Genomic DNA, 15,411 nt, shown 5'->3' on the forward strand with positions numbered 1-15,411 from the left:
TAGAATGTAATGTATCTTGTAAGTTCACGACCTATTGCAGGTCAAAGTCAGCCATGGTTTCAGTGAAGGCAATTTCTAGGGAATCGTTCAATGTGATCCAACGACGGAGTGATGAAGCCATAATTTCTGTGATGCTTTCTTAGGCCACACAAATATTGAATGAGCAAATCATGTTGATCTAAGGTTAGGTATGAAGGTCAGACCAATGTCAAAGCCAACCTGTTTCATTACTCTAGGGCTCGCTGCGTGGGATAGTTTCTGGTGCTCAATTCGAATTTATTGATAGCAGGAACCGTATTATATAACTTTCATGGATTTCTTAGAGATCAGAATAGGTCATTGACCTAAAATGATCCACGTCAACATTTTGTTTTTCGAAACATACTGCCCAGCGTAATTCTTGTCGCTCATTCAAATGCCAAACTCAAAGCAGTCCTGTATGATTTTGTTCACCATGACCTTCAAAAGGTCAAACAAGGTCACTTACCCTAAATGAGCATGTGAACTTTTGCTCGCAAACAGTTATCTGGTTGGGGGCACTTTGGAGACCAACCTGGAATTTGACCTTGTTTGACCTTATTTGACCCGAAAGTCATGACCTAGGAACATCAAACCTTGACTTAGTAATTTCACGTACAGGTCAACACCCTGCAAATTAGTGTCTTTAGCTTTTTAGTTTCCGAGATCTCACAGGGATCAAATTGCCCCCCCCCCCCCCACACACTCGATCGAAGGGTATTTAGCAGGCCACCAGGGCGCGTGCTAGTACTGCGCGCGAAGCTCACAACAAAAACAAACGTATTGCATGCAACATCACTCGTCACAGCGAAAGCCCATAACCCTCTGAGTAATTTCATGGCCTAATGCTCCGAAGACCTCTGCTTGTGTATTTTTTCTGAGATTCTGAGAAGCATCGTGGTGTTGGCGTCCGCTCTTTGTTAGTAGCGATTGCGTCCCGCTTAGTGGAGAAAATTTACTGCGTTTGTCCCGGTCGGGTCCACGTGCCCTGCTGCCGAGGTCGGCGTTCTGCACGTGTCGCAGATAGTCCAGGCCCGGTTTGTTTGTCTTGCCATCACTGGACGAACCCTCGACCTCGGTGATCTGGCGAGCAACGGTGCAAGTCGCTGCCAGCACTCCGCCACCCCCCCCCCCCCCCCCCCCCCCGGATCGGAACAGCCCGAGTCTCGGCAATAACAGCCCGTAATAGTCGAGACGCACCATTGTCAAAGGCGGTCGCTGGAAACAGGCGAGTGTACGGAATCTTTACTTTTTTAAAGGCATCACCGAAACGTGTTTTGGCAGCGGGCGTAGAGCTGCTACATCACCCTTTGAGCGATGCCCTTTCTTTTCGCTGGCCGTCCGCTCTCAGCGCGTCAATATTCCCTCAATAGTTTGATTTTGAGTAGAGTGGTTCCCAAAAAGATTTCAAAATATAAGATAGAGAATAATCTAAATTCTGGCCCTATTGACGAGACATCGTTCTTGTGGGATGATTTCTTCTCAAACTGCATTTATTTCTTGAAGTATATTCTGGTATCTGGCTGGACATTCCCCGCACAAGATTCACTGGTGCATGTGGGGAAATGAGAAGCCTGTAGTGAACCTGGTTCTTGTTCCACATTCTAGTCAACTTTAAGGAGAGTCAGAACATTTCATAAGCCTGCTGGCGTACCCCTGTTTTGCATAACTTTAAACGTGCCCAAGCCTACCCAGATTGTTAAGAAAGCACTTTGCCTAATACGTGGATTCCCCCGCTCGACACGTTTTACGTCCCTTTTACTCGATACGATACGATACGTCCCCACAATTCTACCTAGCCCGTAAAGGCCTTACGAGTCAGGGGCCTAATTTCAGTGCGGTTTCACGGGCGCTGTACACAGGCTGTCAAACTGTCGCCGACACTGAGCGCATGTTCAGGCAGTGAAGTGTTTCAGTATTGTGCGATAGATATGGAAATAATCCAGTAGGAACTTCAATTTGTTTTCTGAACACTAGCCAGCATTAGGTGCCTGCGTGTGTTCAGCCTCGACAGCAGGCAGCAGCAGCGGCAGCAGCTCGGCGGCATGTGATCTTGTTCTGAGTTCTCTGCGACACTGCCGTACAAACCATGCACTGGCACGGCACTCGTCGCCTCGCACTGAGCAGAGACTCCCCGCCGGGTCTCCTCCCGACTTCAGTTGCCAGCCTCTCCGCGGTTCGTCGATAACTCTGCGCTCCGTTAGAAGCTTTTTGAAGCGCTTGAGGTCTGTGACATGGATGATGAATCCACACCACGTCTTGTCTCAGGTGTTAACCGTTTTATTAACCGTTTGAAGACCGGTACTTTCTGGGCTTCAGAAAAAATCTCACGTCTCTTGAAAGTCTCGCGCATGGCTTGATGAAGGGATGTTGCCTCTTGGGTTTTCATGTGAAGGAAGTATAAAACATTCCCAGACTGGCATCACATCAGACATCAGGCGTCATCAGGCGACTTTAGATAATACGCGCAACTATTTCATGCACATTTATTTTCACTATAAGCGATAAGCACCTTCACCAGACTCTGTACCAGCCAGACCCGTTCCGATTCGCGCGATTAAATAAGTCTCTCAAGGTGAGACAGTCAAGGCATCCGGTACCTAGCTTTCACTCCTACGACCAGCATAAACAAGCAGTAAATCTCAAAGCGAAGTGAAACCGCCACATCCTGCAAGTTTGGACAGGTGTGAGTCTCTTCTTTGCGTGAGTCTCTTCTTCGTTGTCATATTGCACCATGACGAAGCACTGAGTGAGTTAGCATAGTAACACTTAAAATGCACTACTAATTATTAAAGCTACCAAGATGCGTAATGACCCGGATCACAGCAGCACCGTTCTAGGAGAGCTGAAGAGCACCTTGTTAGTCAGACCTCAGGAGCCGCCAGCACAGAACCGCCCCTGGCAGAGGACACCGGCCAAACTCTGGTCCAGCGCGCGCCGACAGCGTCAACATGTCAATACCGCGTCCACTGACGGCCCTGAACGGCGCACCGGCGTGGAGCGAGCCGGACCGACCTCTCCCACCGCGGACAACCAGCCTCTGCCGACCTCTCCAGCCGCGGACAACCAGCCTCTGCCGACCTCTCCAGCCGCGGACAACCAGCCTCTGCCGACCTCTCCAGCCGCCGTCACGGTCGTGATCCGTCCGCACGGCAGAGGCCAGCGGCTGCCGGCTCTAGTAGAGGCCCGCGGCAGGCCCGCGGCAGAGCCCGCGGGGCCCGCGGCAGAGGCCTGCGGCAGAGGCCCGCGGCAGAGGCCCGTGGCTGCCGGCTCTAGCGCCGCATCGACGGCCTCCGCAGCAGGTCGGAGACGGTACGGTAGCGGCACAGGATCTCGTCCCAGTCGATGTAGCCGCCCTCGAGCGTGCGCGTGCTGTCGGAGGTGACCGTGTAGCCCCGCCGGCCGTGCATCACGCGTCGGTTGTTGAACACCAGCACGTCGCCTGCGGGAGCGGAGCTGATGCTGACAGGCCCGACACGGCACCTGACGCTCACGTGGTTCGTGCTGCTGTATGTCCGGCCTTATAGACGCTCTTCAAGACATGATGGTTGGTTGTTAGTTACGAATTCATAGTGGTGAAATCTCCAGCCTCGGCACGGGCAGGTAAAACAAACGGCCCGGCAAGCGTCTTGACAGGAATTGTCTATGTTATTGTAAATCCATTGAGCACACATGCAGTATGGAAAGCGGTCCTCATAAATATGTACAGGCGATTTCTTCTACTGCAATGATAGAATTTTCAAGCAAGAGCTCATTAAAAACTTAGCCTAGAAATATCGTCAACCAGTGTAACCTACAAGAATATTAAGTGGTTCAGACTTACCGTCTGCCATTTTATACAGCATGTGGTTTTCCTTCTCCATGCACAAGTCATGTAACATTTTCAGCCCCTCGTACATGGGCTTCACTAAGTCGAAAGGCACGTTCAGGCGGTATGAGCGGGTCGGGTTGTTGAAGCACACTTGGTTCACATTGCCTTCTCCGTCCGTTCTGCAACGAATCAAAAACAATAGGACGATTACCCCCAAGATAAAAAATAGAGCTTCAATGAGAACTGTGAACCATCAGCGTCCAGGTAAAGCATATGAAACTGCTATAACGCTATAAGAGTAAACTTTCGATTTTGGGATATCCTACTTTGTCTTGTCCTACTTCTCGTGAATAACAGAACATTAGTCAACCTGTGTGACACGATTGGTAAATATATGATATCGAAGGAATGGGTTCGATGCCAAGACAGCTTTGCACGCAAACTAATCGAAGATTACAAAAAGGTGGACATTACAATATTTGACATTACAATATTTCTCGGCTGCAATAGCCGGGACGGTAGACAAATTTGAACATAAAAGTTGAGATGTTCGGCTACCCAATATGTAAGATGTATGGCAAATGTCACTGAAAGCACATGCACGGAGGCTCCGTTTTTTGTGTTTGAGAGCCATAGACTCTGACCTGTTATGAGCGCATGGTTTTTTGCGCGCTGCTTTTTCAGCGGCTGCGTAAAGCCGCGCCGGCGCTGCTCCTCGGGGTCAGCTGCGGCGGGTCGCGGGCGGTGCCGGTAGTGGCGGTTGTGATGTCGTGCGTGCGTGCGTGCGTGTGTGTGTGTGTGTGTGTGTGTGTGTGTGTGTGTGTGTGTGTGTGTGTGTGTGTGTGTGTGTGTGTGTGTGTGTGTGTGTGTGTGTGTGTGTGTGTGTGTGTGTGTGTGTGTGTGTGTGTGTGTGTGTGTGTGTGTGTGTGTGTGTGTGTGTGTGTGTGTGTGTGTGTGTGTGTGTGTGTGTGTGTGTGTGTGTGTGTGTGTGTGTGTGTGTGTGTGTGTGTGTGTGTGTGTGTGTGTGTGTGTGTGTGCGTGTGTGTGTAGCATTCGCTGAGAACCATTTTAATCTCTACATGTAAAGAAGAAAAAATACCAGAACGGTTCAATATGACGAAGATTAAGGGCACACGGGGCGAGAGCAAGCACGGCCCAGATAAATGAAAGCACGTCATGACCAATACGATCACGTATGATAATCCAGGGCGATGACGCGCCCTGTCATGTGGTGTTTAAATTCCAGTGTGATAAGTAAAACACACATACACTTTCAGTGGTCACAGTTTGGTGAACCCTTTTACGTAACTAAGACATCTGCGACTGTGATGACGTCACTACCACATGCGCGACTGTGACATCGAACATGAATGTGCATGACAGCTTAGATTACATAAGGCTCTGGTCATTGGACGTCTCCAATCCCGAGGTCATAGCTATGCGAAGATGTCTTCGACGACTTTGGTTAAGTGCATCTATATATTGTTACTGTTTGTGTTAAAACCGCGCGCTGACATATTGCTATTGTTTGTGTATTGCTATTGCTATTGTTTGCCGTTGCATTCTGGCAGTTGACTCTCAAACCTTCTTTGATTAGGTTAACTTGTTAGTGACTGCACCAAGCTTACAGCGTGGAACGCGTGCGCGAAGGACTGCCGGCATGTGTGAAAGTGACCGCCGGTAGAGGTGAAAAAGCTTCCGACTTATGGGATGTAATCGGTGACAAATGTGGGCGTTTTCGCGAGCTACTTGGTCACCAAACGCGAAGATCGAGTCAAATTATCTTTGATACGTGGTAGACAGTTCGGTGGTAATGACACGTTAGCTGCCTTGGCTATTGCGCGAGAGATAATCAAATTCAATAGGCCATCCTAGTTCAAACGGTACTAAGAGCTTAGTGTCGTTATCAACTCGCTAACGTTTGCAGCGTTGTGCTTGCGCAGAACACGTGTTGGAACATTTTCATGAGCATGCTAGGTCACCAAATGCTTCCAAATTACATAGTTTCCAACCGTATAGTTTTCTAGCTGATGACAGAAGCATGCTACAAACTATTCTATATCAGCGCTGACGTCATAGATCAGTGCTGACAGTGTTCTTCCAATGCCCTGGGACGTGAGATAAAGCTGTAAACTCCACTAAATGATCTCCAAAATGGTTATCTCAGTTCACCCAAACACCCACACTAATGTGAAGCACTCTCTTTAACCGGCGCAGGGGCGCTGGAGGTATGCACTAAAATGCGTGATCTTGCATCTTTGATATCTAAGTTGTGTATATTGCCATCATCAGGTGATTGAAGCCCATGTCTACGGTAGATGTGGGAGAGATGTTAGAGACGCAGCGGTGAAATGTTGCGATTGCTATTACCCCCCTCATAGTGAGTACCAAGTGCTTGCAACTCCGTACCACCGCCCTGACAGCGGGGAGGGGGCGGGGTCGATGCCATCCCCAACGGCGTTGTAAGGCTGCCTTTACGGCATGTCGTCCAGCCGCACTCAAATGTTACCAGCCTGGAGCATCCATCGTGCGGTTTCCGTCTGGCATTCATGGCTCCGTAGCAGCGGTGTTTTTTCTAGGAATACTGTACGGCGAATTGCAGCTGGCACGGGCGCCGAGCGGCATTCACGATGCCGCGAAACGTCCGCTGCGGGCTCTGATATTATACAATCATACATTAATATGGTCATACATCATAAACTACGCTGAAAAACATGAAGCTCTGCAGCATTGCGCTCAATATGTAAATGGAAGTATACCCGTTTAGATTTTGTGTTGTTACGAGGCCTGGTCTCGTCCATATTAGCGTATAAGACTGAAAAATGTAATGTTCGGGAAAATTTGACGTTTGACCTGGCTTACATAATGTGGTCAATCATTGATAAAGCAACATGAAACTTACTACCGATCTCAAGCATATCTTTAAATCCACCAGTGTTTTCCCGCTAAGTTCTTTCTTTCTTCCTTTGTAAATGGCAGATGGTCGCATCGATCCCTTCCCTCCCCCCACTCGTTAAGTCCGCGCCAGGAAAAATGGCGAATCCAGGGTGATGCGTTAGTGCTGTGAGCGGTGATATGTTATATGTGAAGCTACCCAAATGCTATAAGGAAAAGCCGCGATTTTGTTCTCTGAGCTACGCTAAACCAGAAGTGCTGCTAAACACTAAACAGGGTCGTCATATGACGAAATGGACGCTGCACCGAAATCCGAAATAATCGAGCGTCCCCGCTAAGCACGATTCTTAATGCGGTTAGGTCACCATGTAAAACCAGGCCAGTAAACAATTAGTTCAGTGGCTGATTTTCCGTTCGTTGGTCTAGATTGGAAAGCATTTCCCTGATGCGGATAATAGAGCCTAGAATATTTGAATTTGGAAGCCATGAAAGCTATGGAATTTCATTTTTGGGCACTACAGTTTTAGAGACGGGTCGTAGCTGCAACATGAAACAATAAAGTAGTTCTCAAATTAATATCGTGCAGCTTATCACGTCGAGGAGAGTATTGCGATCTGATAGCAGAGCGGGTGACGATGGGACTTTCGTGGATACATTGAACATGCGAAAGCTGACACTGGTATCTCTCAACGTGCTCGTAAATGGCGCATGGGTTTTTTTACGTGTAACTTGATGGTCGCAATACGGCCGTTGACGACACATGCTCACACCTTTCTCCACACATGCGACCCGTCTTAGGTCCGAACCGACCTTTGAACGGCTCACCGCCTAAGGCACGCTGCGCCGGCCACCTCGCGCACCCCGCGCGCCCTTTGGCATGCCCAGCAAATGAGACTTTGGTCAGCATATGAAGAGTCTTTAGTAAGCACAGCCACAATGCTAATGTTTGGCATGTTTATGACGCATTGAAATTTAATTCTAACTTGTCTTGCGGTAGTTTATCGCCTTTGTGCAGGTTATCGCATCGCAAGTTTTATCGCTAACGGTATCGTGTGGATATGGGGCTCCATGTGGCCATTCAGGCTGTTCCAAATTTGGTCAGTGAAAGAAAGGGCACTTTTTTCACCCCTAACCTCTGAATGTCCTGAACCCCTCTCACCCTTGAAAAGTAGTGAGATACGCGACACCTACTGTCGAAAGATGAAGCTTTACATTGCACGGCCGGACGCGCCGGACCGAGAGTGATATCGGACCACGAAAGTGCTACCGGACCACGAAAGTGTTATCGGACCACGAAAGTGACATCGGACCACGAAAGTGATATCGGACCACGAAAGTGATATCGGACCACGAGAGTGATATCGAACCACGAGAGTCATATCGGAACCACGAAAGTGATATCGGACCACGAAAGTGATATCGGACCACGAAAGTGATATCGGACCACGAGAGTGATATCGGACCACGAGAGTGATATCAAGTGAATCGCGAGTGATATTAAACCACAAGAGTGATATCGAGTGAACCACGAGAGTGATATCGAACCACGAGAGTAATATCGAGCGACCCACGAGAGTGACGTCGGACCTGTACTCGTGAGATTAACAACATCAAGGCATCAAGGCACGAGACAGAGTTGAGCAGGACGCTTAAGACGGATCGTCGAAGGAAGAAATTGACGCTGGGGCTGAGCCAAGGAGCCCACTGTCGGAGTACCAGCACCAGTTTGCTATCCGAACGGAAACACGAAACTGACTGTCGACGTCGAGACTGCCTGATTTGGCAAGATGCAATGATTGGGCAATGTGGGCTCGTGTGCCAAAGCCACACGCACGAGACTGTCGATCTGGCCACGGCGCCTCCAGCGGTGTCACTCGCCTAAACACGTGTGTGCTCCTGGACCTTGTGGAAGCGGACAGTCTTGGTCCTCCTCTTTCTCGACGCCGACGTCGTCGAACTCGACGGGCATGGCGCGACATCAGCTTGAAGAGGTCGGGGCCGCTGCTGGCGGATCAGCTCGGCCACGTAGAAGCTGTCGGCCCAGCGTGTTCTCGCCGCCGCCTCCCCACGTGCTGGGAGATGCAGTGCAGCATCTGCACCTGCCGCGGCCGCCAAGGAAGACTCGGTCAGCACTTGAGTAATATTTCGAATGGGGTTTGGTGGCGCGGAGCACCAAGAGCTAGATGCTATGCCTGCAGGGACAAAGAGCGGAACACGCCTCTCAAGTCTGCGTATATGGCCATGGCCCCCGGAACACCCAAATCATCATCATCCAGAGGCAACAGAGCACGCTTAGCTTGCCGGAGTGTGACGTTTTTTCAGTATGTCACGATGGCCCGTGGCGAAGCGTTGAGCAATGTTTCATACATGCTCCTTCTAAACACTAGATTGTCGCGCAATAACCTTTACGTTGACAGGCCATGGAGGCCTCCTTGTAAGTTGACGGGAGGTGCTACGGCTTAGAGCACCAGACATTGCCCCTGCAGTTGACTCTGGCGTCATTTGCCATTGCTGGTTGACCCATCATGGGTCGCTGGGTTTTCGCAGTAACAGCCACCAACTTATACCGGGAAAAATCCAGTTTCATACTGGTGATATCCGGGTATTTGTTTATTTGGACCAGCACAGCCGCTACGACGTTTGCAGACAAGCCCCGGAACAAAAATGCATATGCGACGGTTGCTTTGAGCAGTCGTCGTGAGTCACGTGACTTGATAGTGACGCGCCGTGCATACGCTCAGGGGCCAAGAAAGCAGCGCCTGGCAAACACATGCCCACGACTTCGCGGTGTGAGCGAAACGCTTGTCATGACACAGGCCACAAATATAAGACATTCATCCATATGCAGGTTATCTCAGCCCTCTGCCATGTTTCTCCCTCTATGAGCCAGGGGTTTCTAAGCCGCTGCGCCGGCCAGGGGTTTCTAAGCCGTTTTAGCACGTCAGGATCGTTATCTCTAAAACTAGGAAAACTGAGCTCAATTAATGTCCAGCTCAGACTACGACTGTAGGCAAACTTGGGTAATCAACTGCGCGCATATGATTCCCCAGCGAGTTAAAATTAAATGGGGGCACACTTTTTGTTAACCATATACTTTAATGCCTTGTGTTTGTTTTGTTTTTTTTTTACCCTCGACGCATAGCATGCCTGTTGCTTAAGAGGAAAGCATTGTAACCACAGGAGGACCGGATGAACAAACAAAAGAATTTGCACCAAAGCTTTCAACTTCTAGGAAAATTTGATGATGGGTCAATATGTAAAAGTGACGCGATAATTAGCCGCAGCCAGTTTGTAGCGAAGTCCATTGACTGTTTGCGGTGTAACGAACACTTAAGAGGTAGGCGAGAGCAGCTTCAACAACAAGCTAGAGCCTGATAGTGTTGTTAAGTTAAATTTACATACTGCATTAAGCTTCTCGTGATAATTTTTACAGATTTATACAGTCTTATTTCTTTTACGCATTCCCAAGCGTGTTACTGCACACCGGAATAAAGTGCATGACTCCGCATTTGTTCAGCCTGTGGGTAAGGTCACTTCGGGGATAGACCACTTCTCGGCGGACGTTGCCAATGCTGCACTCACCCCAGGGATGTATTCGTAGTAGGGCTGGTCCAGGTGCAGTGACAGGGTCTCGCTGGTGTATGCTAGATTATTGGCGTCCAGCTTGCTCATCACTCTGAATGTCTTCCTGTGGGCGTAGCAGACGTGATCATCTATTAACTGCCAGAGGCAGGTAATTTACTTGATACGGTTAGTTCAACCAGTTTAACAGGTAGTCATCAGACAGCTTACGTAGATGTTGCATCGCTCCAAATGGCAGTACAATGACGAATATATCTTCGAGTCTGATGTATGCTCTTCGCCCGAGAGTTAGTGTAGGCACCCGCGAACTACACTCGTTAAAGCCTCGCGTCGTGCAAAAACCTCAGTCGCTTGCTTTTAAGCACGCCCATGTCCGTGGCCATGCTTGTATACACCAAACGTCAATCATGTGAAACGTTCTGACGTTCGCCAGACCTAGACAACGACACCAAAGTAATCTCCGAAAGCGACCAGCATGGCATTGCGCACTTCTTACGCGGGAAAGGTTCAAGGCGACACGACTTCGACAAGGTCTACAGCACTTGGCCGCACAGAAAAACATGTTAGCCCTGGTCCTGCACTAGCTGCGGCCTCGCCACAGGTGCCGGTGGCTGGATGCTGCGGGTTGTTGTGGCCGACAGCTGACAATGGCCCCCCGTCTGGACACTGCTCTCAACGGGGCTTCAAATGTGTTCCCCGTGAACAAACTCACTCGCACAGCCCTTCTGCGTAAGGGACGGAGGTGTCATGTAGGGCGATTACTTACCCCTTGTCCCCATAAGAGGCGAGGGAAGGGAGTTGACGCAACTTCCTACGATTTTTGAGAATAGCTCTCCGTTCTATGGGATAATTGCGCCCAAATTTTCAGTAGCCTCCGGGTAATTCATTGAGCGTATTTGCATGGTAAAAACGTCTCGAACTTTCTGGTTTGTTAGCTGTAACGGTATTTTAGGAACACTGCACGGCTACCCATGGCCGGTACGGGCGGCTGACGGAAACCGACGAACTCGCCGACGAGAGAGACGGGCCGACAATACTACATGAACGGAGCCCTGCATCTTGCATATTTGTTCAAAACACAAACAACGATACTTTAAGTGCTCCTATTTAAAAAAAGGGACAGGCCTGTGTGAGTTGCATGGTGCTGTGTGACGTAGTTCACAACTAAGTCGTGAAAAGCCGAAATCGGTAGATTTTCAAGAAAAAACGACATTTGACCTCCCCTAGTGGTGTCAGTCATTGACCGTACAGCATAAAAAGTGTTAATAATCGTGAGTCACGAGATTTCATTCCGATCAATCCACTATTCGTTTTCTTCGCGAGGCTCTATTTTCGTTAGCTTGGAAACGACAGGAGGATCGCATCGACACCCCCTCCTCACTAGTCCGCGTTATGAAAAACTGCGAATTCGGACGAAGATTAAGCAGGCGACGACATTTGTGGCAGTTAGAAGTACGGCACCAGGCCGCCTAAGTCTTACATTAACTGTAGGAAAAAAACTGACATAATCACCCGGCCGCTGCTGGTGCGGCGTCCCTAAAAACCAACATCTTGATGGCTTCTTATCGCAAAACATTACAGTTTTCAGCAGTAAGAATTGCCGGTCGTAACATATCGTTATGTCTATCTGTTCGGATATTTGCCAAAATATCTTAGATTAGGAGATCATTTCCCGCAACATGCCGCGTTTAACCAAATATGGTCTTTCTACTCGATCAACACAAGGAGCGAGAAGGATGCGAATTGCGCAGAAAATGCACTAAACAAGTCAAAGCCTGGTTCGTAGGCCGTATGTTGACGAACCGGCGTACGCTTCAGACCGATACACTTGGACAGAGAAGACAGAATTTTGTACTGACAAAGTGTAACTTGATTTGCTCAGCCGATCACGCAGTGGACTCAAACCATGGGCGCCCGTTACGGGGCATTTTAAGAATTAGTCAGCTCTCGGCAGCAAGGGAAGATACCGCTGTGACAAACATCGCTCGGCTGATGCGTTAAATGTCCGTAATGATGCAGCAAATGCGGTAACGGGCCAATGTCGCGCTTTCCTAAGCCGGTCTCCAGCACAAGATGCTGCAGCATAAGCCATACGAGATTCACCATGAAAGCTACAAGGTCGTGCGGCTCAAATTACGTCATCCGTCCCATTTCCTCAAGGCATCTCACTGGTGACTGTTTTGGCTGTTGTGTTGCAAATGCACACAGAAATGCATTAATCAATCCTGGCACCAACCCATATAGATATAACCGGACGTGTACCACACGGACTGCGACGGCACGCCTGGAACGAATGCGCAGCCACCATAGCTACCGTTCATGTTATTTGTAGTGTCTTATTCGGGTGTCACCGCCTTATCCATGATGTGTCACCTTGGCATGACCGTCAATGTCATCCTGGCGTGGTCATCTTGAGCGTGGTGTGTCATTCTGGTATGGCCGCCTCACCCGTAGTGTGTCATCCTGGTGTGCCCGAGGCGGGAGGCGATCTCCTCCACCACGCCGAACCGGATCGGGGTGTTGCGCACCACCAGCAGGCCGTGGGAGATGAGTCGGTGGAGCGTCTCCCGCAGCACGCTCAGGTCTCCGAGCAGCTCCTTGTAGTCGACCTTGAACAGGCTATGCTCCATGGCGGCCCGGTCCCACAGCACCGTCTGCAGGACGGTGGACGGCAATTGGCGCTGGTTAGCCTTTCAGGTAAGGGCACTTGCGGGTGCTGGAGAGTTACTTCCGTATTGATGCCTGCATTCCCTGCATGCATCACAGGTGGCGTGGCTACCAGTTAGCCCTTCATGTTAAGGCCAATGACCTTTATGCCTTTCTTAGAAGGCGTTGCTTTTCTCAACCATTCTAAGATCCAGACAGGCGTGTCGGATTGTAAGGCCAAATTAAATTTCGCACCTGTCAAGCAGGATAGTGAAGGGCCAAAAATGGCACAAGCTCATGTGTACCCATTTTTGCACACACACTCAAGCCACGTCCACATATTTGTGGGCTATGCATCGCGGGCGGCCACATGACTCACAGACCTGTAATGTCAGTCTTCAGCAAATACAGACACAATCAATCTGCTGGGAAGTCGCACTGTCCTACACATGGCGTCAAGCACCATCCAGGCCGTCCATCACTTTCCATCAAACGGGCACAATGTCTCTCCGCACCATTCATTGTCTCTAGTCACACAGTCACAATGTCTCTCCGCGCCATCCATTGTCTCTCATTACACGGCCACAATATGTTGACATACCGAGCCACAAACTCATCAAACAGAACCACAATCTCTTGTCAAACGTAGCCATATTTTTTGCACATACAACCACAATGTATCAATTCACAAACAAAATCACAATACAAATACACAAACCATATATATCAATACACACAAATTGGTCACACACAACCACAATCTATCAATACACGAAGATGTGATATAGCCACAGGCATTAATTCCCTGGCGCATGGCCCTAATGGCTCGCAGGATTCATGGTCCCTCACCTCATAGTAACTCGCCACAAACAGGCGCAATCTCTCGCCTCACGTAGTCACAGCTCACCACACACAGTCAGAGCTCACCACACGCAGTCACAACCTCTCACCACACACGAAGCCAGTCTCTCGCCACACACAGCCACAATCTCCTGACACGTGCCCACACTCGCTCGCCACATTGGCCGCCAGTCTCTCGCCACACACAGCAACAATCTCCTGACACGTGCCCACACTCGCTCGCCACATTGGCAGCCAGTCTCTCGCCACCCACAGCCACAATCTCCTGACACCTGCCCACACTCGCTCGCCACATTGGTCGCCAGTCTCTCGCCACACACAACCACAATCTCCAAATCCCCAGCACCTCCTCCCATGCAGCCGCGCGCCCTCACAGCCCGGCCATCTTCAGGGGCAGCAGAGCGGCGCTGACCCTGGGTCCGGCCTGCTCCTTCTTGCGCTCCTTCAGCTGCTGCGGCGTGAACTGGCGCTGGCCCAGCCAGTCGTGTGGGAAGCGGGAGACGTGGCCGTCCGGCCAGGTGATGACTACCTCCTGGGCGTCCGGGTCGTTCTGCAACAGCGCAGTCGGAGAGCGTAGTCGCGTGGTGTGTTGGCGGGGTGTCTTTGATCGGTATTCGAAATGTAGCTAGCCGAGATTTTGTTAGAAAAAGGACCTCGTGCTCTCACATTGATGTTGAAAGCACACACGTATTCTAAATCTGTCTTTCAAATGCATTTGACCTGCCAGAATCTGTGCTCGGAGTTGACACCTGAATTTTTACACCCCATCTGCACGTCCGTCTCAACACCTGATCCTGTCCAACTGCATCATCCGTGCACACGCACCCGAACAGAGCGCGGAACGATGCCGACGTCCAGCTGGTCGATGCGCAGCTTGCGACTCAGCGCGCTGGGGTGATAGCAGCCAGGGCAGAGGCAGCTGTCCCGCAGCCACACGTATGGGAACTGGCCGACATCGCCGTTGTTCCAGGTCAGGTCGACGCTACCGACGTCTCGGTTGTCGGCCGCCTGCTCCACGTGCCAGACCGGCCGGGGCGCCCCTGTCGCAGCAGGGCGGATCGTGAACCAAGGGTCGCCGTCCCGAGAGCTGTGCGGACACCGCCGCTTGCTGTCTAGACACCGCCGTTAGTTACCTACGGAAAATGGCGTATTCTTTTTACAGAGCCGGGATGCTGGCCCTCCACTGCCCGTTGCCGTGATGGGACACTGCGGACATCACACATTATCGTGATGCGACACTGCGAACATCACCATCGTGATGCGAGAATGCGATCATCACCATCGTGATGCAAGAATGCGATCATCACCATCATGATGCTACGCTGCGAACGTTACCATCGTGATGCAAAAATGCGATCATCACCATCGTGATGCGACACTGCGAACATCACCATCGTGATGCGACACTGCGAACATCACCCGTCAACGCGGTGCGGCACCGCGGACATCACCCGTTACTGTAATGCAACGCTGCGGATATCACCCGTTCCGTAATACGACACTGCAGACATCAGCCGCTACCGTGATGTGACACTGCGGACATCACCCATTATCGTGATGCGACACTGCGAACATCACCATCGTGATACGACATTGCG

At 50.3% G+C, this 15,411-nt stretch overlaps 2 protein-coding genes across 3 annotated transcripts; both read right to left on the reverse strand.

Annotated features, from left to right (window-relative positions):
• Positions 1–3,255: 3,255 nt before the first annotated feature.
• LOC119107921 (gamma-butyrobetaine dioxygenase) lies at positions 3,256–6,416 on the reverse strand. Of its 2 annotated transcripts, none has more exons than XM_037231514.1 (3): positions 6,339–6,416; positions 3,842–4,008; positions 3,256–3,460 (listed from the first exon to the last, which is right to left on the reverse strand). In XM_037231514.1, the coding sequence occupies exons 2-3, from the start codon at positions 3,915–3,917 to the stop codon at positions 3,291–3,293; spliced, it is 246 nt and encodes an 81-aa protein (XP_037087409.1). In that variant the 5' UTR covers positions 3,918–4,008; positions 6,339–6,416; the 3' UTR covers positions 3,256–3,290. The 2 variants fall into 2 exon arrangements, with proteins under 2 accessions (XP_037087409.1, XP_037087408.1); XM_037231513.1 differs by lacking the exon at positions 6,339–6,416 and adding an exon at positions 4,474–4,608.
• A 2,320-nt stretch (positions 6,417–8,736) lies between these two features.
• On the reverse strand, positions 8,737–15,179 carry LOC119108046 (gamma-butyrobetaine dioxygenase). Its single transcript, XM_037231628.1, has 6 exons — positions 15,149–15,179; positions 14,639–14,853; positions 14,226–14,363; positions 12,755–12,960; positions 10,307–10,412; positions 8,737–8,823 (listed from the first exon to the last, which is right to left on the reverse strand). The coding sequence occupies exons 1-6, from the start codon at positions 15,177–15,179 to the stop codon at positions 8,737–8,739; spliced, it is 783 nt and encodes a 260-aa protein (XP_037087523.1).
• Between the last annotated feature and the right edge of the window lie 232 nt (positions 15,180–15,411).

This window comes from Pollicipes pollicipes, unplaced genomic scaffold, assembly GCF_011947565.3.
Source record: "Pollicipes pollicipes isolate AB1234 unplaced genomic scaffold, Ppol_2.1 Scaffold_6686;HRSCAF=7923_pilon_pilon_pilon, whole genome shotgun sequence".
Lineage (NCBI taxonomy): Eukaryota > Metazoa > Arthropoda > Thecostraca > Pollicipedomorpha > Pollicipedidae > Pollicipes > Pollicipes pollicipes.